Below are 25461 nucleotides of genomic sequence, written 5' to 3' on the forward strand. Positions count from 1 at the left end.
ATAATTTCTTTATATTTTAAAAATGGATTCATTGATATTCAACACCTTTTTTTTTCAAACACTTTTTATTTTAATAATTTTATTAAATCCCACTGAAATAAAACTATCTTAGATAAAATAAATCATGGTAAAAGTGAAGCAAGACTAATTCCATACAATAAATATGACTCTAGGTAGTAATAGTAATGGAATCATTTCAGTGTAACATACCAGTCTCTCTCTCTTTGAAGTATAACTAACTCTAAAAATATTTAAATATAATTTACCATGAGACTCAAATACATTATGATTTAAATACCATATCATTTTTACATTTTCAAAAATACACATTATATACATTTAAAAAATAAACAGTTAATATTAATCCATAGAAAGGTACTACAGTGCACTTGTGATCGACTGTGGATATAAATCAGAAACAAGGGAAAAGTGATCAGAAGGGTAACTCAACGAGGGACATCTATCTTTTCCAACCTCATTTCCAGTTGGGAATTCAAGAACATCTGCAACCCTCATTTTATTTTTTGAGTAAAATATATAATCAATAGTATGACAAATTTCTCCCTCTTGTCTTATTTTCCAAGTAGTATATGGAGGTTCACCAGTAGCTGTTGCATAAGCACTACTGAGCCTAAGGCTCATATCAGTGGTTAGGGTTGAATAAACCGGTTCTGATGGTTCAGCATTGAAATCACCACACAGTATAACTGCCCTGCCTTCACTATGTCTAGAGATAAATTCCAAAAGATCTTTGCCTTGCTCATTTCTTAATGCAGCAAGCAGTGCTCCTTTTCTTGCTTTGAGATGGGTAGTAGCGACACATATTTCTTTTCCTGTAAATCTATTTCTTAAATTTGCCAGAAGTGCCACCTGAGAACAAATTATGAAGCATTAGTTATAATTTAAATTTGATGTAAAAGAAGAATCATTGATATAAGAATAAATAAATAACCTGTTTTATAAATTCTAATGTTATGAATTTATAAAAAAGGTTATTTATTGAAAAATTTCAAAGAAAAAACACTTGAATCTCACATATTTTTGTTTATCAGTGTTTATTGATTTATGTCTTATATTCCATAACTTATGGTCTTATGTTCTAAAACTGAAAATATATACACAGATTGATCATACAGCATTAGTAAATTTGAAGGAGATGGTCAGGGCTGCGGTCAAGAAGAAAGAATAAATAGTAACTAACTATTTATTTATTTTCTGCTCATGTTTCGATCTATCTTTTAGGTTTTATCAGAGCTACAATAAAAAGAAACAGACAAGGTAGAGTCAATGTAACTGATATAAAATGGTAATCATAGTAGGATGTCCTGTTTTCTTGAACCCATTATCATTTACCTATGTATATATTACTTATAATTTACCTACTTACATTTACTATCAGTAATTATGTCTTCTCATTTAATTAAAATAATAAATCTTTTCAATAATATATATTATGATGTACCTGTTCATTTTATTATGTTAGTTAATAATTCTTTTTGTACTTATCTTTATCCTCTTTATTATTTTATTTAAATGTTTTGATTGTTTATAAGCCTCCACCTTTACATTTGTTATGTTATATTTTTTATATCATTCTTTTACCCTTAGTCTGGCTCTACCTTCTTTGGTACAAATTTTCTCTAGTCCCATTTCTTAACGTACAGTTCCTATGAGTAATTGTCACATTCATTTTTATAAATCTGATTTTTCCAGTCATATTAATTTCAGGACAGATTTCTACATGTAGGTGCATTTAGCATTCGAGTTGATTATTTCCAAAAAACACCTATTTTTTATATTTATACATCATTATATGGTTTTAGAAAATATATGACTCTTTTCTAAAAATTATAAATTAATAATTTACAAAATCTACTTTTCCTAATACTAAAAACATGATTTATTTTTTTAATTAAAAATTAATTGAAAAAAAATTATTTATTTAGTCACTTCATTAACTTAATTAAAATCATATTTTAGTTATTTGATTCTTAAATAGCTACCAAAAACACAATTTCTTATAAATAAAACCATTAATAGTACATTATCATCACCTGATGTTAATTTAGTTGAAAATAAGAATATATATGGATCATTAACCAATTTTGGTGCTATTTATTTCTTTAAATTTTCAAAAATTAAAGTTTAGTGTTTAGATTATCTTTAGTTTTAATCAGCATTAATCTATTGACCATAATAATTTTCATAATAAAAACTTTTTATAAAAACTAACTCAGCCTCCACTGGCTTATAACTAGTTATGTGGTGAGAAGGCTGCACTGGGATTTTGAAGAGCCCTCCCTGCTCTACCCCTCATACGTGGGGGATAGAGTGGGTTAGAGGATCCTAAGATAAAGAGTGTAAATATTGTACATAATAGTGTGAATGTGACAAGTGTTTTTATTCTTTGTTATATTAGTTCAATTTATTTATTTACTTATTTTGCTTTATTCTTACTACATCTAAATAGTCTAATTATGTTTATTTTATTTATCTTTTGATTTATATTTATATATGAATTTTGTTATCACTTATTTATATATATATTATTTATTTTATAATTTTGGTATGAAAGTGACCATTTATCACTATTACCCATCGCCCATGTTGTGGCAGATTGTAATATTTATCAATAAATAAATATTTCTCTCCCACACACTTGAAAAAAATATAAAACTAACAAAAACTAGTTTTGGTTAAAAATACTTATAAACTTCACACTTTTTCTGTACTTTCACATCTACTGTGACAAAAAGATCAAAATATCTAATGTCATAATCAAATATTATTTTTGACTAGGTATAAAGGAACTAATAGAAGCTTTTGATGATATTTCATTTGATACAAGTGAACTGACTTAACTAAAAAAATACTCCCATGACTTCAAGAAAAAAAATAAATAAAAAAGAACTGGAAAGCAAATACTTCATTACTTTATTGTCTGATTTTTCACTTCAATTAGGGTGGAAAATAAAAACATCATTCTTCTTTTTTTAATGAATTTTAGGTAATTAAAGGTTACATCTATATATTCCTTCCTCCCTCCCACTCTCCGCATGTTAGAAATGACCAGGCAGGAAGGTAATAAAAAGACATCAATGCATTGAAATGATAATTAAGAATTCCTTGAAATATCAATTAAAAATGATGTTCTAATGTGGAATATTCAAAGAAAAGAAAATATTATCGCTCGATTATCATCACTCCCTAACCCCCAAGAATTTTCATTATTAGGCAGTGACAAGGGAGTGACAAATTAACCATTTTTCATCTATCTACTCAGGAGAAGCTTCACAAATAAAGAAAGATAAGTATTTATAAGAGAAAATTCTGTAACACCATGACACCAGAGCTAGGTCAAAATTAGTTATACATAAAACTATGACTAAATTTTCATGGTTACAATATTTGCTTATTAATGAACCATCAATAACTGACAATTATATCCATGACTATTTAATCACAGCTTAGTATATTTATAAATAATTTTTACCCAACATTGAATGAAACTATGACATATGCAAAACATAGATATTGTCTGTATTTATTTTTCTGAGCAGGAAGTGAACACCAAAAAAATACTCACACACTTTTCACTTTATTTTATAACTTAGAACCAAATAAAGAGGTAAAAGAAGGAAACAAAAATAATAAATGTTTTCCATTTCCTACTAGCGTCTTATAATCACCTTTCAGTAAAACATTTTCAATTGTGATGGTATATTGGTGAATTTTCTAAAAACAGGTTAGGGAGTGATAAAAACTGTATGATGAAGCCAAAAAGTGTTAAATCAAAAACCTATCTATAAGCTATCAATTGGATATTTTTGTGACACTTATAACATTACCAACTGGCATTATAATTTAGATATGTCAAGGTAAATTAATTAATATTACTCAGCTTATGAACAAGATAGTAGTAGTATTTCAATGATATAATGATTTTTTAAATTTGTTCCCTAAAATGATTGATACAAAGTCTCTTAGTAACAATTTTTGAATACTTTAATTATGTTTGAAATAAACTGTACCTGGAAATATAATTTATATGTAATTAAACATGAAGCATTAAAGTTCTATTTTGTTCCTTTAAATTTTTGGTGACTAAAATCATCCCTCCACTTAAATTGTCTATCTTATACTTCTTAGTATATTAACTATTAAATTTACAAAATACACTATAGTTTCATGATTAACACTTAAAAGTTATTTAATGTTTCTCCTTGATAAATCAACTCTTAATGTTTTTATCTATGAAAATCAAGTATTTTTATTATACCTGGTTGCTTTGCACTTTCCACACCTCCAATATTCTTGATTCGGTTTGGATTAATTCAAACTTGTCTGCAAGAAAAAATATAGCACAACCATCAGGCCCATTATTGTCCGGGATGTACATGCAAGGTGAATCAGGTTTAGGGAAGAAATGACCAATATATCCTTGTGTTCCTAGTGCTTTCTGCAGATACTTAAAGTGATCAACTTCCTATTTTAAAAGTATAAAAATTGTTATAATGATGAACAATACCAAATGGAATTTTATAAAATATTTATTATTTACTAAATTATTCAGATATTTTTATTCTCAGAGATTATATCTAATATTTGTTTACAAACCTGAAGACAAATAATATCCGGGGAATATCTAACAATTTCTTGTGTTAAAAGATTTCTTCGTCTTTTCCAACTTAAGGCATCTTCAGTACAGCATACAAAATGATCATTATTAACGCCAAGACCTATAACCATTTTTAATTTGATGTTAATACAAAGTGTATTACATATAATTATAATTATTATATAAATTTTTAATGCAGCTGAGTTTGCAATTTGAATCTTTTAAATTAATCAAATTTCTTAAGTAGGTCAAATTTTAAACACAATATGTCTGCTACAATTTTATTAACATTAATTTAACATACTCTGTGATAAAAGATTCCACTGCAGAACACGAACCCCAGATTTGTCACTCAAAGGAGGATAGAAGTCAGCTATGTAAAATAAAATTAAAATTAGTTAGTATTCATATACACTGTTCAATAAATATAAAAAAACTATAATGAAATAAAATAAATTCTGCAAATGCTAATTAATGGGTAATATCCTTATTACACACAATTTAATAATTTTCAGATGTATCATTTGGTCAATAAACATAGGTAAAATAACTTTTATTATTCAGAAATATACTAAAAGATTAATTTAGATGTTTAAACTTTATTTTTTGGAGAAATGGTCAGCTTTAGTAAAGCTAGATTATCTATTTGTAAATGGATAAAAAAAGAATGAAATTATTGTTTCATTTAAATATAATTCATTTATTTATTTATTATCAAGTCTGATTCACTGTTAAGAGAATCATTAGTAAGTAATCATAGTTATAAGTAATTATAATGTGTATTTGTAAACATTAAGTGTTACTGTACATTTAAAACTCAATCAAAGTCAACAATAAAGATTTCTGTAAGTTGAACCAGTTAATTTATCAGCTGAATTGCTGTAAATATATAATTTTTCTTTCATTTCTTTTTCTTTTTTTTTTCTTTAGACTAATCATGAGACTGATGCCTTATTTTATCCAAACATTATACAGCTTTAATGTTATGAAAATATTCCTACTTAACTTTCATTTAAATACTATATAACTAAAATAATTTCATGAATTTAAAAAACTCTAAATTAATTTCTCATCATAGGCAGGCTGTTTCTTGTTATATTCAAATTGTTTACAGTAGTAATTTATAAATTGGCTTCCAAATATATTGCTAATAATATTTCCCTTAGATATTATTAAAAAAATATTACTATAGTTTGAAGTGTAAGCTTACAGTGACATTAAGTCTTTATTTACCAAATGAGATCACATGATTCACATAGTCTTAATATCAAACTTAAATTAGAAAAATAATGTTGCCTAATCTAATAGCATCGTATAATATATTTTGTAACTAACAAATTATGAACTTACTGCTCTTTGGTTGAAAATATGATAAATTCTCTCTGAATCGTCTAGGAATTATTTGTGGGGTTCCCTCCAGTTCCTTTGAGCAATATGCTAATAACTCTTCCGTTGACATTCTAAAAGGTAGATCAATGTCGTCATCTTGGCTATCCTCATTAAGAATTTTTGGGGAGGATGAAAAACTCCCCATTCTGCAAACAAAACAGGTAATTTTTAATTATTTGTATTTTTCTTATCAGAATTTTATTAACATAAAATTTAAACAAGTGGCTTTAAATATTTGGAATAAATGGATAGAAAGCTGACTATAAGCAAATGAAGTCTTAAATATTAGTAAATAAGTACATACATTATTATTTGCACAAGCTTAAACACATAAAATTGATTAAACAAATGCAAATACAAAACACTATTATGTACTATTGAAAACAAATCATAATATTTTATTGATATAAGAGTTGTTATAATATAATTTATTATATATAATAATTATAGTTATTAATACTCTCTACTAATTTTGAAGAAAATAGAGGAAATTAAACTAAGAGAGATTAATCACTGACACATCAGTAGATCTAAATATGTACAAAAAAAAAAGGAGAATGAGAAAATGAAGGTTGTACTCGATGGTGAATGATTGATGGTTAAATAAATTTAAAATTTGAGAATTGGTTAGCGATAAGTTTTGTCTGTCAGATTTGTTAGTTATGATATAGGACAGTAAATGAATAAAAATGGTTTCAGACGCTGTATAAAACTAGTTGAGAACACAGGCTAAAATATAAATATATGAAAGCTGAAAGATTAATTTTAGTAAAAGGAATGATTGGGAGTTTTAGAGGCTGTAGGATTTCAGGGGTAAATAGAATATTTATGTCATGTGATGTAATTTTAAAGGTGATCTTAGGTTTCACTAATATTAGAGAAATAATAGTTAGTAGTGGAACAATAGATGTGATTTTACAACCTTGGAGCAGAGTTAAAGAGTTATCGAGTTTTTAAATTCTTTTCCTTAGTAAAATAGTTCTCATTTTCTCGATGAACATAGCAGAGGATCAAATATATCAGATAAATTCTCATAGTAACAAAGGTTATCTGTAAATCTTGAGAGATGAAACTAATTCATCACTTCTAAGGCCCTAAGAACTGGCTGCTCTGAGAGCCCTGTGCTCTTTGACTTCAACCAGTTATTATTTTTTAGTTTCAATTAATATTAGTGACATTGGATGAATCGAGGTTTGAAGTGTGTTCTGAAGTATTAAAATAATGCGCTGTTGAATTTTATACTTAAATCACAGGTTACTATTGGAGGTGCAATAAATTTATCCCATGTACTAAATAGTACCTTAGTAGTGGTAAATCACTAATCAACGGTGAGTTTAGGTTCAGGGATTCCCAGTCGGAAGACTGGTAATTTTGAATTCAATCATTTCAATTTATGATTTGAATTAAAATTCATTGATTTGTATAGATATTAAAAAAGTGTTTTTTACTGAAAAGGAATATTGGATAATAATAATATTATATAAATCCCCATACAGGAGCTGTTATTGAACAATGTGGTAATGGAGCTATTCAACTCAGTAATTAAATATTGCTGTACAACAGACTGCTTCATTACCTCATTAATTAATGAAGCATAATTTGTAAGCTTCAGATTCACTACTATTTCTTGAAGATATAAATAATATTTTATGTATTGGAAAATTTGTTCATTTGAAATCTGAACCACTTGTGAATTCATTGGAATGTGAACTTTTAATAAAATTAACATCTATTTGAATATCCTTATCATCTTCCATCATATATTCATCTATGCATGAACTAATTTTACTTTGCCTTTTTTATATGTTTTCTCCATAAAGTAAGGCTTTAGGTCAGACATCAGATAAAGCAAGGTCATAACATCATTATTTGAAAAATAAACAAAAAAATATTGAATTGGTAAATTCCTATGAAATAAATTGCCTACAATACAATATATTTGAGTTAAGTTTAATATCCAAAGAACTTAAAAAGGAGTTTTGGAAGATTTTTGTATCATGGTCTATCATATTTATGAATTTAAAAATAAAAGTTATAATAAGAAAATCTTTAAAATAATTAATTAGAAAGTATCTACCTACCCATAATCAATTATTAATGGTTGAAAAAGATACAATTTTAAAATTATTTACTAAAGATTGCTTAAATCGAAGCACTGCTAAGAAAATAAAAAATCTCATTCTATTTTAAAAATAAAGGGAAGATTATTGAACAATGCAATAAGTGCGATGAAGCTTATAATATGAGCCTTCCAACACTACAATTTTGACACAGAATTAAGGACTGGTGTATAAAAGCTGATAATTAATTGCATAAAGTACTGAGGATTGGCAATAACTCCCTGCATTTTAAAAAATAATTATATAAAATTTATTACATTCCCTAGAATATTAGTGACCATACAATGTAATTAATAACTAGTTAAGAAAGAATTATTTTTCAAAATGGTTCTGTTAAAAAGAGAAGCTTGAATAAATTAGGGAAGAAATGTATTGAATTTATAACCATTTGCATCATATTGAATGGAATGTTGTTAATAAGTGTGTGTTGGTTAAAAGAATGCAAATCCTGGGTACTTGCCTTTGAAACAGTGTGACTGATAAAATGATGAAACATGTTCATAAGGGAAAATAACTGCATTCAATTAGGAACTAAATGAAATTCAAATACAAAAACATAATAAAATGTGTTTTGTCCATTGTTCATTACCCTAATATTTGATATATACTTGTTTTAAAATTTAGCTAATCATCTATTTTTTTCTAATATCCTCTGGTATATTTAACCAAATTGTAAACAACTTCAATGATAAATGAATTCTGGTAATTTTAATGAAGCTCCATTGTAATAATAGACATTCTTTAAAGACAGTATGGTCAGGACAGTGCTCCAACACTTACACTTCCAGTGTAAAAATAAACAAATTAGACAGGATATCCACTAAAGTTTGATTTATCTTTAACCTTTCTTTAATATATTTTATTCTATTATATATCTTCTGTCATATTTATTGTATATCTTCTATTAATATAGAATAAAGTCCCCCAAGAAAATTATACAAAACCAGGTTCTTTATAAGTGAATTTTGAAGAACGTTTTTTTACATTTATCTGTTATTTATTTTCAGCAAGCACTTAATTATCAGGTAAGGTAGACAATATAACAATTCTAACAAAAATACCACATAAAATATGTGTTGCAGAACCACCGCAAGGCTCTTGCAGACGGTTGCTTAGGAACCAAGGATTGTGGATGTTTAATAGGAATGATGAGAAAACAAGAATAATCAACATGTATGTAGAGAACCAATATACATTGTGCATATTATAATAATATTATACATGCATATTATAATATTGTGCAAAACATGCATTTCATTCATATGAAATAAAATAAAATTATTTTTTATAATGAACCTATTTTTAGATAAGACATTCATTTTTGGCTGCTATATAGTAAAACATAATGTTACTGGTTGAAAAGAAAAATTATCATATTTCTACCAAAACTTTCATATAACCCTGTCGGATTGTTGAAAGTTACAGAAATTTAAATGTTATGCAGAGAAAAATAAAGACCGATTTGGATCCATTTTTAGTAAGTACAAACTTGATGAGGAGAAAGGAAATTCCAAATGCATCCACTGCACCAGTGCATAAAAGCATTATGCACGAGAAATTATAGAGATTAGGAAGGCCGACCGGGGGCTTGATATATGTTGGGGTCATAGGTCGCTTCTCAAGATGAGATAATTGGCAATAGCTGCTAAGTATAGGCTCAACTTCCTCTTCCTGCAGGGGTGATGCAGCGGAGTCGTCAAGGTGACTTCCGCCGGAAACGGCCTTCGTAACCCAGATCGGACTCAGAACCTACCGTCAGATCTCCGGAAGACGGGGCACAGTGGCTATCAGAACGTACTCATTTATCTTAACCCACGTTGGCAGTTGCTGAGGTTAAATGCGAAAAGAGAAAGGATTATTTAGAAGGCAGTGAAAAGTTTTTGTGCGATAAATGACACTCAAGTTACAACTATGTAATAATATTTTCATCCATGACAAAATATTTCTAACGATCGGTCGAATAAATTTTATCATCAATAAAAATTACAATAACAAAAAACGCATTTCTTGAATGAAGTACAAAGAAATTGTGTATAAAGGTAGTTAAAGCTGGGTGAGATACCGTCCAATGAGATATCTCAATGTTTTGTAAAACATAGATAATTTAAAAAAAATTAAATAAGAATAGACATTTTTCAATCGAGGATATGCAAATGAATAGCTATGGATTTCAGATGTACGTCACTGAATACTCATTGATAAATTCCAACATTGATTAGGAATTTCAATTTCGTAACTTCTTTAAATCAGTGTAGGTCGATACTTAAAAAAAATTAACTGCTTTCATGGTAGAAAACCATCAAAAAATTGAATTTGTTTTCATATTTTTGTTAACATTTTCGAAAGAAAACAGACCTCAAATTTGTCTCCAGTAACATCAGAAACATAGAATTACAAAATATTAGAAACTATATAAGCTTTCCAGGCAAACCACCACCCCTTTTCCTTTCCCCTCCCCTCAATACTTGGACTATTGGAGTTTTCTGGTATTTATCAAGTTTCACAATAATTGGAGGAGCTAAAGAACTTTACAGAACTAAATCATTCTTTTTTTAATTGTTGATTGGTTCAAATAATAATTGACCAGAGATATTAGATTTGAATTGTGGTAAATTAAATTATATAAACTATTATCTGAGTAAAAATGTCAAATTCAAACTTATGAGCCTATGTACGACTGGAACAAATGAATCTTTTTTTTGGCCTACCCTAAACTATACACAGTGAATTCAAATTCCAGAATTGGCTAAAACAAAAAGAAGAAATGACAAGATTATAACTCCGAATTCCTTCAGGAATTCATATAAGTAAGTAAGACTGAGTGGCAAAGATTAAAGAAGATTTATCGAGAAAAAATACCTGGTGTTTATTTCTACTAAAAATACGACAGTTTAACAAGATATAACAGAAGCCTTGTAACTTATTATCGCCATCGAGAGAGATCGTATATGCTCGGCTATTTCCGAACTTTGTGTCTAGGCAGCTATCTTTATTTCTCAATATTTATCCTTTATTTAATTACCATATTCTTTCATAATTGATATTTAGATATTTTTCATTGATGTTAACAATGTAAAGTAATTAATTATTTCGAATAAACAAAATTATATATACATTAGAAGAAAACTTTTTGAAAATACGGCATTTCAGCCCTGTTATACTATTCCAATGAGGATTAGACTAATCTGACAACAAAGGTCATTTGATTCTTATTGACATATCGAATTTAATCAAAATCGGTAGAGCCATTTTTGAGAGAATTAAAAAATGTCAAAAATCGATTTTATAAAGTGATACTTCCGGTCAGTCGACTTTATTGAAAAAGTTTTTGTAAAATTCCAGGCATATACCTGTCCTTAATATATAAATTCAGTTATAAAGGATTTTTCTTATTTCTGAACGGGGCTCTTCACTGTCATACATTTTTACATACTCATTTTGCGAGGCTAGGTTATTTGGACTCAGAGGACGAAAACTCGAATTCGAAATTTTCCCGGTCTTATGTATTCCAAATATAAATAAGTGGAAATAACAATTGGTATCGTTTCACATCTATGCTTCATGTTGGTGTGACTCAGCTGTTATCCCCATTGGTATTGAAAAAATATTCTTTAAATTAATGCCGTTCAATTCTTCAAGGATGTAGGTGATGGAATCCCTAGTGAAAGTGGATACAGAATACAATCCACTGTAAACTCCGATAAATGACGACCATCAGACGAGTAAGTACTGATTTTTTGATAAGTAATAGATGACTTATGGTAAATACAAGTTTTTCACCCCGACATATTTCCGCATTATTTTGAAGAAAAAACACAAAAGTTTTCTTTCAGTTGTTATCGATTTTAACCCCTAACGAAAATGAGTAACATTAATTCCTCCATAGGGAACTAAATTTGCAACAATAGAATCCGAATTATTTCTTTATTACCAACAATATTAGAGATAAAGCTGGTCAAAGTTTCGAAAAGTTTACAAAATGAGCAAATTCAGATATTCTTGCAATTTTGAATATTAAAAAAAATGTCTTTTGTCAAACGTAAGTATACTATAAATGAAATGAAAAAAATTAACCAAGGTTTTCTCTTTAGACTCAATAATGTCCGAGACATGATTGGTAAGATTTGACGAGGTATACATGTATCAAATTTCTGAAGAATTTTGTGAAATGAAATACACCACATTAGTAATATAAAAGTTATATTTAACATAAAAACATAGGTAGACAGATTTCTAGTGATATATAATTGATATTATTTAATGACGTATTGATTATAATCATATTGATTTTAAATAAATCTTCGTATTTATTGTTCATTAAATCTCTGAGATGGACGAAGAGAGCGATAGTAAGTCGTTAACGATTCCGGGAAAGATTCCCTTCTTATTAAAAACTTCTTCATTTTTTTTTTTTTTTTTTTTTTTCATCAGGCAGGTTGAAATCTTCGTCCTATTACCATTTCGTGGCGCTACAACTCACAAATATTCAAGGCCTCCTTTCAATCGGCGTCTACAGCCCTCTGTTCTGTTCTACTGATGCGAATGCTCCTCAGCCCCAGCATTTCCTGGCCATCTACCCAATCATGGTAAGGTCTCCTCTCATCTACACCCAAAAATATTTTTCTGTAGGAGAATTTTGGGGAATTCATTATCACTCAGTCATGCTACATTCTCTACCCATCTCAGAAGTCGATTCGTTGAACTTTATCTATTTTGAATTTTCACATTTTTAGCTGGATATCTTTTATACTTTGAATTTTCACGTAGTTAGAAAATTAGAATTTTTACCTGCAACTAACAGATTGTTAGGCCTACTTTGAGCTGAATCTAGAAGGAGAAATCCATAATTGGAGTTTGATACCATAGAGAACTTTTATATACTGAATTTTATAATTTTTAAGTGGTCCCTCGACAAAGGTAATCTAGCAAAATTTTTAATATAACTATCTGATATTTAATATAATTTACTACTGTTTTCTATAAATAACACTTTGTAAGAACTACTCAGAATTGAATCTAAAAGATGTTTAATGCTGCAGAGATTACAGACATTACTGCTACAAAATATAAAAATATTTTGGCAACACATTACTCCTTTTATTTATTATACACATTGACGTAGTTTAACTTTCATTCCAAACTGCAAGCGCCTAAACCTGCTAGGGCACCGCAGCCCCCATGTATATATTTGCTAAAGATTTTGTTTGTTTTTTTAATGGAAATAGAAACGGCAGTTATCTGGCAAATAAGTGTCAGAAAAGTTAAAAAAAATAATTATATATGTAACTGGAGTTTACACCAGTCCAGTATCAGCCAATACCTACCTCTATTCGATCTAAAACAATACTATTATTTTTTTAAGTTTCCAAATTACCATTAATTAATTAGATTTTTAAAATTTAATATTTTACAAATTCCTTGGTACTAAAGTAGATATCTATAATATAGTTATTTTTTTATTACCAATTCGTTGTAATAACTTTTTAAATAAATGTTAAACGTCAGAATCCAAACTATAGTTTTATAATATACGATACTTTGATATTAGCAAGTTTTGACTGTTATGAAGTTCCAGCGTAATAATAACAGATGGCTGTACAATATACAATGTCCACTTGAGATAAGTCTGTTTGATTAAAGATTAGGGACATAGATATATCGTTGCTTACAAATATGTTGATGGGATTAAAAGTAGTGTATAGAAGAATGTCAATTTAATAATTTATTTATATATTTCTAAAATGTACAAGCTGTATGCATTTACATCAAAGTATTATTTTTTGCATCTAACAACTGACAATATCATAGCGTTTATGTAAGCGCGTATAATATATATTCAAATATATTACTCATTTATACAAAACATTATGATTTGCTGGGCCATTGCACTAATAAAATGTTATTCAATTATGAATAGTTAATTTTTTATTCACCGCCCATTCTCAAAATGTTTACTATTCATTAAATGTATAATTAATTTTTAATAACTGCAAAAAAAAATTATCATTAAACGAAGAAAGAGACCCTTTGTTCGGACCCCCGAGAGATAGGATGTGTGCCCAAAAGAGTAGAAGGCCAACCCTTTGTTTACTGTAAGAGGTATCATCCTAAGAAAGAAGACATCGAGAACCATCAGGAATCAAAGAAGAATATACAATAGGTTAGTTTGCTCAGCCAAGGATTTTATTATATTTGTAAAAATATAATTAATTTAGTTAATTTACTTTGTTCTGATTGTCTGAAAACCCCGCCCTGAGATAAGTGTCAGTAACACCGATAACCAATCACCCATCCATGTACTCACCATATTATATGTACTTTATCACCAGTGAAGGCAAGAAGTAGCCATGAGATCGAAGTTTTCATTTCACCGGATACCAGCATCTATCTTTTTTATGCTTAGCAGATGTTAAATCAGTTCCCACAAAGTTACAAAAGCCTCATACCTTCTTCAGGAAATTTTTACCCTATTTTCTTAGATCTTATTGGTGGTTATCCCCACTATTGCCCATAAATCTACGAGATTATAGCAAGTCCCTCTTCCATAAAATCTTCTCCTACTAATTTTAAGATATCCACTTAGGTGATATCCAGATTAAGATATCCAATCTATACAAAAATTGATTGGTCAAAGTCTTCCCCTACCAATAAAACATCCCATTCCTAGTCTTTTTTTATGTATTTGTACGTATCTATAATTACCAAAAGAGATATCCATTCATTAGACTCTAGACCTTACGTTTTTCCTAGTTAGTTCCAATGTTTATGTAAAATTTTATTATACAATAAATGTAAATCTTAATCTTACTGCTTTGAGAATTATTTATATTTTATGTGTATGACTTTATTATCTCTTGTATAACTGTTGTATTCTTGGCAGAAAAAAGTTAATATTCATTATTACCACATCAAGAACCATAAGATATGATTTTTTCTAGCAACAGAATAATAAAAAATATGTTTTTCGAAAATCATAAGCATAGCGATAACTTTTAAAAAAATCCACCAATCTACTCAAAATTTGGGAATGTATGTAAGGTGGTAAGTGAAAGTTGTGTGCACTGTACCAGATATTTTACGAAAGTCTCAAACTCAAAATAAAACTTGGTGCTTGGTTGTTTAATTCAATTATAGTAAACAAAATTATTTTTGGTAATGATGTCAACTTTGGAACATATCCCAGCGCACTTAATTCTGAAAAATATACATTATCAATGAAGGATCCCGACTGAAGTTTAATTTAAAAAAAAAATTATATCGGGGATTTTCCGGGCTGATGCGTACCGGAAGCTCAAATTGACAAAAAACACGTCTTGCGGTTTCACCTAAACGCTAAATAATCAACCAACGAAAAAGTTTTAAGTTATTCGACGGACAAGAGGAGATATAATTTAGATAGCCTACTTTCGTTGTGAGTTGATAGTAAGTTCTTCGGTTCCTTAAACCGATTTCGTTTTAGCAAATCTCCCCGTTAATTCAAAGTACTGTCCAAGATCTCATTGTTATGTGTGATCCTTGAATCACTTATGAAAGAATTATTTTTAATATTCACATAACAGATTATTTAAACTGAAAGTAAAAATCATAGGAAATTTAATTTAATTTCTTAAGGGGAAAAAAATATAGTGAACAATCAAGAAGTTCATCGGAAAGTGATGGTTGACATTTATATTTAAAAGCATAAATCGTACTGATTATACTATTGCTGCAGTGTTAGATTTCTTTTCATAAAATATTGTTTACAATTTTAAGAAAAACATTTGATTTAAAAAGCATTGTACAGTGCATTTTCTTGATGAAAACACCAACACATACAATAGTTCACCAAACATATATATGTCAAATGACAGAATCTATATTCATAAAAAAATAAATAAATAACGTTGTTGGAATACAAACAAATATTTAAAATAAAGTTATGAGTTTACTTCTTGCTCATTTGCCATCAAATAAAGTTTTCTCAAGGAATTGAAAAAATATCTTAATATTAGAGATTTCTGCTTATAGAAAGCAGACTGCATATTTATAAGATAAATTAGTTGAATCCTAATACTTAATCCTTCATTTTCTATTATGTTTTTATAATTTTATCAGAAATCAATGCAAAATACAGGAATAAATCGTTGAGCATATTTTGTCTCAATAAAATATTCTATTTATAGTCCATAGAGAATTATCTATCCTGTATTTGCATATATTGTGCAGCACCTACTGAAGGAATCATACACAGCCAAATTGGTAAGCCCGGTTTTTTTCTTCTTGTTTTGTTTTCTTTCCTGATTCAAGGGCATGACTCTCGCGAAGGTGCAAAGACGCGGTTGAAAAAACTCATTTTATGATAAAATAGGTTCTTCTATGTAAGATTATTCTACAGTGTGTTAATAAAATAAGATATGGAAAAAAAATCTGAAATCTATTTATCTCTAATGTAATTGAAACCAATTATTTTACGCAAAGGTGTGCTGATCACGCACACTTTGTCAAACACTTTTTTTATGTGCAATTAATTCAAGGACTTTATTGACGCACAACCCCTCTCTTTATCAAAGACAAGTAATTGTCTGATGCACAATATCTTTTGTATGAAAGAAATAATGTATTAAAATTTTATTAATAATTATCATACGTTCCGTCTTATAGCTTAAGGCAGAAAATATTAAAATACATAATAATAATAAAAATTAGAATAGGACAGCAATTTTCTAAGTCAATTCTACTTGGAAAATATTTTTATTGTAATCGGAGAGTAGGAAGACAAGAACTCACTCAATCATATAGGCACTGCCGGGATAATTAAGCTAGTATGAGCTCCTACTCTCCTGTTACAATATAAACATTTCTGCTAAAATTGACCACTGTTGCCCTCCCAACAACTTCCGTTTCATCTCGCGTCGCGAAATCAATTTACTTCCGTATAAAGAATTTTCACTTAAAAAAGTATACATATTCTTAATATGTCATTACATAGACAGCCAAAAAGATCAGATTAATGTATGTATCAAAATAAACACACATACGGTCATTTGCGACTCACGACAGTTTCTTTATTATATAAAAAATCATAACGAGTAAGAATCCTAGATTCTTATCACTAAACAGATTTTTTCCAAGCTGAATTATTCCTTGGGTAATAACTTAAGCAGATTTCATGGAAAGAACTTATAACAGGAATCGTGATAAAAAAATGTTCTCAATTGCTATTCTATAATTATAGTTCTTAGTTGATTATCTATATTTCTCAAAAATTATTTTAACACTTTTATATTCTCAAAGAACTCTCAAGTACTTTGAAATGTGTTTGTAATTTTCCAAGCCAGATACAAAAACAAAACAAAAAGGTAAAAATTAAGGAAGAATTTACACCATAATTTCTCTAACACTTATAACTCAGAATGTAACACATCTACCAATTTCTTTGTATCCCTCTCTCCCACTTTTTTAATTTTATTTTTATTTAACTTCAATTTTTCATAATACATATCATTCAATCGAACAATCGACATGAATTCAATCGAAAGCCAACCTACTTTCTATCTCGGAGGTAAATGACTGTTTTTTTAACTAATTCAGGGTTTTAAAATTATATTTTGCTAAATTTGTATTTCACCCAAAGATATAGGCAACTATCTCCTAGATCGATTGTAAGAAGAAATACTTACATTTATAAAACTCTACCTAAGTATATCTTCATTCGGAGGAAATGCTTCAAACTGCTTTGTATGTAAAAATAATAAAATTTATGTAGCATACTGTACATCCGAGGAACAGAACTGTTTTTATTTTATTCAAAAGTATAGATAACTATGACCTAGACCAGTGGACTTGTTTTGTTCATGTAGTACAACCTATTGGTATTTGATCCCTTTGCGAACCTAATTCCAAATATTCCAAACATCCCTAAATATTCCTGTGGACAGAAGCACTCGGTCAACCCAAATAATTCTGTTTTTAAATGAGATGTACTTATAGTCTAAACATCATTGTAGATTATTCTATATTTGTCATTATTACATTCTCGTTGAGAGGGAAGTTGCATCCTTTTAAAAACACTAAGCATGCTTTTGTTGGTTGGGTACATGAAACTGTAGAGTTGGGGGAATGTGACAATGTGTATTTTACTTCCAAGGTACAGAATTACAGTTACGAAAACCTACAAAACAAAAAGGATCCACTTCATTAAGATTGCAAAACCAGAAAAGCCTGCTTAAGATAGGTTTCAATTGACTTAAGTTACCGTTTTACTACAGACGACAGTTTAAATTTGGTTTAACCTTTGTTATTTGACCTTAGTGTAGGTTACAGTCATTCTTCTTCGTAGCGTTTAGTCCTATTCAAAAATTTATATTTATTTATCACATTATACATTTCCCTCAAGTAAAGAAACACTACTTTTTTTCACAAATGAATTCCTTTACATTCAATTATGAAATGAATAAGCTTTCTCCCAGCTTGACACTGAACCATGAGTGATATTTCCGGTAGCTCAGCGCTGACATAACACTTATTGAATCATTCCATTCAAGAAATTTTCAATTTTAACTGTTAAATCCTGACATCATATCTAAAATGTGCTCGTATAATAAATTTTTAAATCGAAATCAGAGTTCTTCGATATTCTTTTATTTTATTTTTTATATTTAACAGAAAGTACTGCATCATGAAGCCACTTGAAATACTGAAAATAATTTGATATTTAGAAAATACACACGTATATTTTTAAAGGTTTCAACTAGGTTAAAGGATCTTGTTGAATATTTGCAACAACCAATTAGTGTTGCCAAGAATATTTCATAATTTAAAGGTCTTGTAGGATTTCGTATTAAATTGATTACTTTACAAATTGATGAAGTATTTATTCTATAAAAAATATTATTTTATTTTAATTTTTTCGAAACGAAAACGTTCATAGTCCTTAGGATGCTTACTGAACGATTATTTTTTCAGTCCTTCCGCCTAAAGATAGATCGCGTGGTTGTAAGAGGGCAGCTATATTTAGCGCACTAGCTCCGTCCTTGACAAACATTCTCTCGATATGTGATGGAACGCATCGACTCTAACCTATAACGATATAGAAACGCGATTCTGTTTGAGCGGAAGTTGCCTACCTTTTGAGGAAGCCAGTGAGGGATCGAAGCACCACACGAACTGGGGACATCTCCGCTACTACTGGAAGCGCCCCTAACGCCAACAGACTCAACTAACTTTCAATGCCAATGCCGTAACTCGCCTCGCTTGTTGTTGTTTGGTTTTGTTATTCTTGGCTTTGACTTATATATAAGATTGACATTCACTGCTCGATTTGTTTACGATTCAGTTTTCTTTTTTTCTAATAAAAAAAACTAAAATGAATGTTAAAGTTAAAACTGGTTCATGTTGGTAAGTACAATTTTCCTGAACTGAAAGTCGAAGGCAGAGAAGTTGCTACAACTTATACAGCGGGGAGACAGAATTTTGAAAAATTATGTAGATGTTCTACAGTAAAAGGAGAAAAACGCCATTAAAATTTTGTAGGGGTTTTGAAAAAAAAATAAAAAATTCCCTCGCCTCCGGATTTAAAAATAGTACCATTTAGAATGGATATTTCATAAATAGCAATAAACACTACAGGTAACCTTAAAATACCAAAAGTACTAAAAGGTAATACACAACACGATTTATTTCCTTTCTTTCACAATAAAGCACTCACTAATTCACTATTTCTTTCTGTTTTAGAGAGATCGGGGAAAAAAAAAAATAATAATAATAATTGCTATTTTACCTTATTTCCCTACTTACCTCAAGTGTGGGGAGTACTTACTTATTGAAAAACTAATTTTAAATATAATGATCTCCGTGAGAAATATTTTACCGCAATATTCGATGTTTTTAGTAGGTTGTCAAATCTCAACTTCCCGGTTTTTCAAATTATTAGTAAGAATGACAAGTCCTTACTTATCTAAATCCATTTTAATTTTTAAAACTACTGTCTAGAGAGTTACCAATGGGTAGTTTTTCTACGTCTTTATCACTCCATTATAAACAAAAATCAAATTTACTGGTTGTATATATATAAACGTACAGTTGTAAATTCCAATAAAGATATAGATATAGGAAAAACTACTGTTAAATTGGGTCTAAACTGTATAATCCCGTTTTTGAATATGCAATCGACCTTCTACCCGAACCCCAAATAATCTGACATTGCCAAAGTCCGAACAAGATAAGAAAATAAACGATATGACAAACAAATAGAAAATAACTGATATAAAAGACATTTTTAATTTTAAAAATATTATTTTACATATGTATGTAATATATAATTAAGTGGATAACTTATTAATGTAATTTAAAAGATTTTAAAAATTTAATGAGCTTAAATAGCATAACCAGAAAAAAAAAAAATCGTTCAACCAATGTGTTGCATCGGCCGTTGTCGATGGACGGCAACACTCGCTTTATATACATACGTTAAAAAAAAAAAAAAATCATCGTCGTAAGATGTCCGTTGATCTTCTTTCAATAATTTTTGAAACGATCTGACAATGATAAAAATTTATTTCGCAGGGAAATTTGTCACCTAGGAAATCAGGTTTTGGCAATAATGCTGAATATACTATATTTAATCAAATCACAACAACCAACACAAATCGAATCGATAATTTGAATGAATTAGCTTACGTTCCTAGCTATGATATATCATTAATAATTAAATCACTAAAATATTTTCTAAGCCCATAGATAAACGATAATGAGATAATGATAAATAATAGAACAAAAGATTTACAATGGGATATTAGAACGAATCAAAATAATAGGTTTAAATATTATACCTTAACTCAAATTATGGATTTAATGACATTAATAAAACATCTCAATGATAAGATTTATGAGATTTAAAATTTTAAAAAAATATAAAATAATAATAAATCGCAATTTATATACATGAATAGACTGTAAAAATTCAAGTAATAATAGATTATTAAACTGATATTACACAATAATATATTTTAAAAAGTTTTATAATGGACAAACAAAACAAAAATTAAAAACAGGATTAGCCTATCATTGCCTTTGAGGAAGTATTTAGTGAAGGTTTATATCAAATTAAAAGATTTCTTTATATAAATTGAACTTAAAAGTACTGGATTTAGGCAAAACAAATCATAATTAGAGTCATACAAACAAAAAAATAGCTTACAATACGAAAATCTGTTGTGGGTTATTATCCATATTATGACAAAAGCTCGAGTAAATTGAAAACGAAGGTAAGTGATTTTTGAAGTTTAATTTATGTTGATATCGTTTTGATTGGTTTTGGAGTTTAATTTATTTAGATATCGTCGGTTCAAGGCCAGTATAAAGTTTCTACAAATTTTGTTTAGTATTAAGATCAATAACACCTGTACTCTGAATATAACTTATATTATATATATATAATATAGGATGTGTATACATATTCCAATTTTTGTATTATGTATTGGTTTTTGTTTGAGATAATAAAATTAATATATGGGTGATAAAAAAAAAAAAATTTTTCTTACGTTCAATTTTATTGAGAGGTGCTTTAAAAAACAGCTTGACAGTTTTATCAAAAAAAAAAAATATGATATTTTATTTTACTCTCAGCGGATTGAAAACTTAAACCCAAAACAGTTAGAAAAGGAAAGGAAGCACAAATATATTATATCATAATACAAATAAATATATAATATTTATATTTATTTCACTATATTGAAAAAAAAATACAATCTAAACTACAGACTGTACATGTAACATGTAATATGTAATTTACAGTCATACAGTTTGAGTACTTGGTAGTGCAACTAAATCAAAAGCTGTATAATTTGTAAAATGGCTACCCCCTAATACAAAATAACTTAGATTTTTGACATCGTGATTTTAATAATTTACGCATTACGGGATGGACTTCCCAAGTCTCAAAATGAACTGTAATTTACGGAAAATCAATGATTTCTATTCAATTATTAACATAATTTCTGAAGTAGTGTTAAAAAAATAGTTTTAAATGATATAACTTATATTTTTGATGTTTGAGGAAAATAATAACTGAATGTATAACGTTCTATCAAAAATAATGTAGGAATGTTTTATTTTATTAAAATTCATTTTTGCACTCTGAAAAACGAACTAAACTATTAGATGTTGATCCATAATAGTGTATTCTTCTTTTTAGGTTTTTACTCAACAATGAGTTTTTGATATTAAATACAAATTTTTAAATCCGTTTTTACAAAACTCAGGTTCTTAAGTTATGCGATATATAGTCCTTATAGTCAGTATTCTTTGGCATTTATGGCATATATATATATATATATATATATATATATATATATATATATATATATATATAAGGTATTTAATACTCATTCAAAGGAAAGAAGGTACATTAAAATAGTCAGGATACGGCTTTTAGTTGATTGAATATAAATCTGAAGCTTTGTTACAAACCAGTGAAAAATTTTCAAAATGGCTCCCTCTAAAGTGCCTTTAGTTTTGTTCATTTGAAATAATTAACCATATGACATTTTTATTAGTCATAAAAAATGAATAAATTTAAACTATGGTAGGATTTAATAATAAACTCATGGAGATAGGAGGACAATTATTTTTTCAGGTTTAAAAATCATTTCCGGAAGTAACATAGGAGTGATATGGACGTATTATATACTGTTGGAAAACTAAAGATTTTAGAAAAAAAAAATAAGTCTAACATATAAAGTCCCAAAACGTAATGGAGATTAATAAAAAACCCATTTATAAAAGTTCTGTTCTAATAGGAGTTTGACTGTTTACTGGCGGATGCATGCGTAGTGCGTTTTACCGTTTTGCCAAATTGATATGTCCACAGTTATAAAATAGTTAGTTTAATTATTGGATTTTTCCTTTTAATGGATCTTTCAGATGATAGGATGGCTAACTCTATAAAATCATTTTCAGTATTTTTAACATTGATTCTATAATAATTTAGCAACGAACAATGAATAATAGTTAGAAGAGGAATGTATTTTAGTAGTATATGTAATTTTAGCAAACTATTGTTTTTTTAATATTGCAAATACAATATTTATATATATATAGTTGAAAACTATTTTGTTCTTTTTTTACCACAACCCTGACCATCATCTTCATATTACACTTTTTAAATGAAAAATGAAATGAATGAAATTTGGCATAGTGAAATATTATTAAAATTACTTTCTTAAAAACTTTTCACAATGGTGCAAGTCAATCTGTCAACTCATAAGCTCATTTAAAAAATTACGAGAATATATTCCCACAGTGAGTGAATAAAATTGAAATACCTCATCTGAACTGAGCGAGGATTGATTTTAATGTACTGTAGGGTAATAAGTGAAAGTAGTCTGATTCTTACATCGCTCCAAATTTTCAATAAAAAGTTAATTTACAATAATAAAAAATAAAAGAAAACAATATGAAAAAAAATCAATCAAAGAATCGATACATTACTTGTGGTTGAGGATCGGTTCGATTCGATGTTTTGACCTTCTATCTTTACTTCAACTTTTATGAAGTGCTCAGTTGAGTGTAGCTTGGGAGGACTTGAAGATACTTTCTGTACTAACAACTTTGTTGCCAAATTCAAGTTTAAAAAATAATATCAGCACTATTTTTACACATAATATGCAAACCAACGGGCTCTTAATGTAAATCTATTCAATAAGAAATTTTTTCTTTCGATTGAAACTATTTCTTTACTGGTTGCCTGTGTATTATACCATCCACTCGCTTATTAGGATGTATTTATTATTTAATTATGGTTTATAAACATTAATTTTAAAACATTTTATATGTTTCATAGTTGAATTTAAAACTATTTTTGTTTTTTGATACAATAAAAATTGAAAAGAAAATAGGAAATTGTAATTCAAAACAACTGCAATCGGTTCATTAAAAATTCATTGCTGCCGAGAAATATTATTCCTTTTTCAGCAGAAATCCAATCCAGCTCGCCTTCAATTTCAACAAAAACTAGCTTGTAAATAGATTTCTTCGGTTATCATGGTAAATATAAAATGAGAAAATAATAATTTGTGAGTCTCATTTAATCAATCGAGAACCTAATACCACGATAAGATGGTACAAACTTTTAAGGCCCTTCTTCGTTGGTATAAGGTACATATTTTATCTTTTTGATATCTTCCCATTACTTAAAAGTATATAAAGTAATAAAATATTTATTATAAATTCTTTTAATCATTAAGAACAAAATTATTGTGTTGCGTCCCAAAAATAATTTACTAATTAATTAAAAAAGTACTGATTTTAATTATACCAGCACCTACTGTAGTGTTAGATATCACTGAATTATTGTCTTACATAAGAAGATATAACTTAAAAGAAATTCTAGACCGCAATACTAAATGAAAGGCCAAGGTGTGCGAAGATAAAGGTGGACTATTATTAGTCCAACGGTAGTGTAGGTGGATGTGAGGTCAACACCACGCTCCAGCGGGCTGAATCTCTTCTAATGATTTCTACTTCTCCTTTCAGTGGTTAAAAAAATACTCCAAAAATTCTAAATTTTTTAATCAATATTCCAAATTTTCTCTACTCCATGCTGTTTTAAAGTTAATTAGAAATAAATTAAATAAAAATAATTTTTTTTTTTACGGTTTTCAACAGAATCAGTCTTTCTTTTAGAATATTAAAATGTAACATTGTCATTATGATTATAAAAGCAGAATAATACATTTATTGGAAACAAATAAAATTAAAAAGGAAATAATATAATTAAAGAGGAACAAAAAATAACTACAGAGAATATTAAATGACTGTAAATTTTAAATTTACTTCTAATGAAGTAACATGGATAGTGCTTTACATGGGTTCATTAAATTTCTAAACAGTATATGTTGCAATAAATACGCCGAATTCACATCCAATATATGTGATTCAGGTCGATTTTTCTCTGAAAATTATTTTTATTTTTTTTTAAAACAAGATTTTATATTTATTTTTTTCTTGTACTGAGATAGATATCTCAATATTTAAAAAGTTTGAAAATTCTATGTTCATTGATTTTTTATGTTAAATTTCTTTTTATTATACCAATTGATAATACTAATAACCTTTTGTAGCTTTATTAATTCTATGTTTTAGCTTTTATACAACGCTTTTTAGAGAGAAAAAAATTATAAGTTAAAAATAAGTTTGATAATGTACATTACTCGTATTATAATAATGTAACCATAAACTTGTGCGAATAATATAAAATTTATTACTTGCAGTTAAATTCTTATATTGTAGATTTAAAAAAAGACCTTAAGATGGAGGGAAATTTCCGACCATAAAATTAGAATTTTAAACGATAAT

General features: G+C 28.1%; 1 protein-coding gene across 2 annotated transcripts in view; it reads right to left on the bottom strand.

The window, feature by feature from the left end:
* Nucleotides 1–313: 313 nt before the first annotated feature.
* Nucleotides 314–25461, bottom strand: part of cu (curled) — a 112660-nt gene continuing 87512 nt past the window's right edge. The window contains exons 1-6 of one of the 2 annotated variants that reach the window (XM_014423192.2): nt 19233–19333; nt 5969–6153; nt 4923–4991; nt 4618–4739; nt 4280–4486; nt 314–870 (exon numbers count right to left, since the gene is read on the bottom strand). In XM_014423192.2, coding sequence (XP_014278678.1) covers nt 379–870; nt 4280–4486; nt 4618–4739; nt 4923–4991; nt 5969–6153; nt 19233–19282 — 1125 coding nt within the window. In that variant the 5' untranslated portion in view covers nt 19283–19333 and the 3' untranslated portion in view covers nt 314–378. Of the gene's footprint in view, nt 871–4279; nt 4487–4617; nt 4740–4922; nt 4992–5968; nt 6154–19232; nt 19334–25461 lie in introns of those variants that run through there. The other variant, XM_014423191.2, reaches the window with a different exon arrangement.

This window comes from Halyomorpha halys, unplaced genomic scaffold, assembly GCF_000696795.3.
Source record: "Halyomorpha halys isolate HHAL.00 unplaced genomic scaffold, Hhal_1.1 Scaffold409.1, whole genome shotgun sequence".
Taxonomy (NCBI): Eukaryota; Metazoa; Arthropoda; class Insecta; order Hemiptera; family Pentatomidae; genus Halyomorpha; species Halyomorpha halys.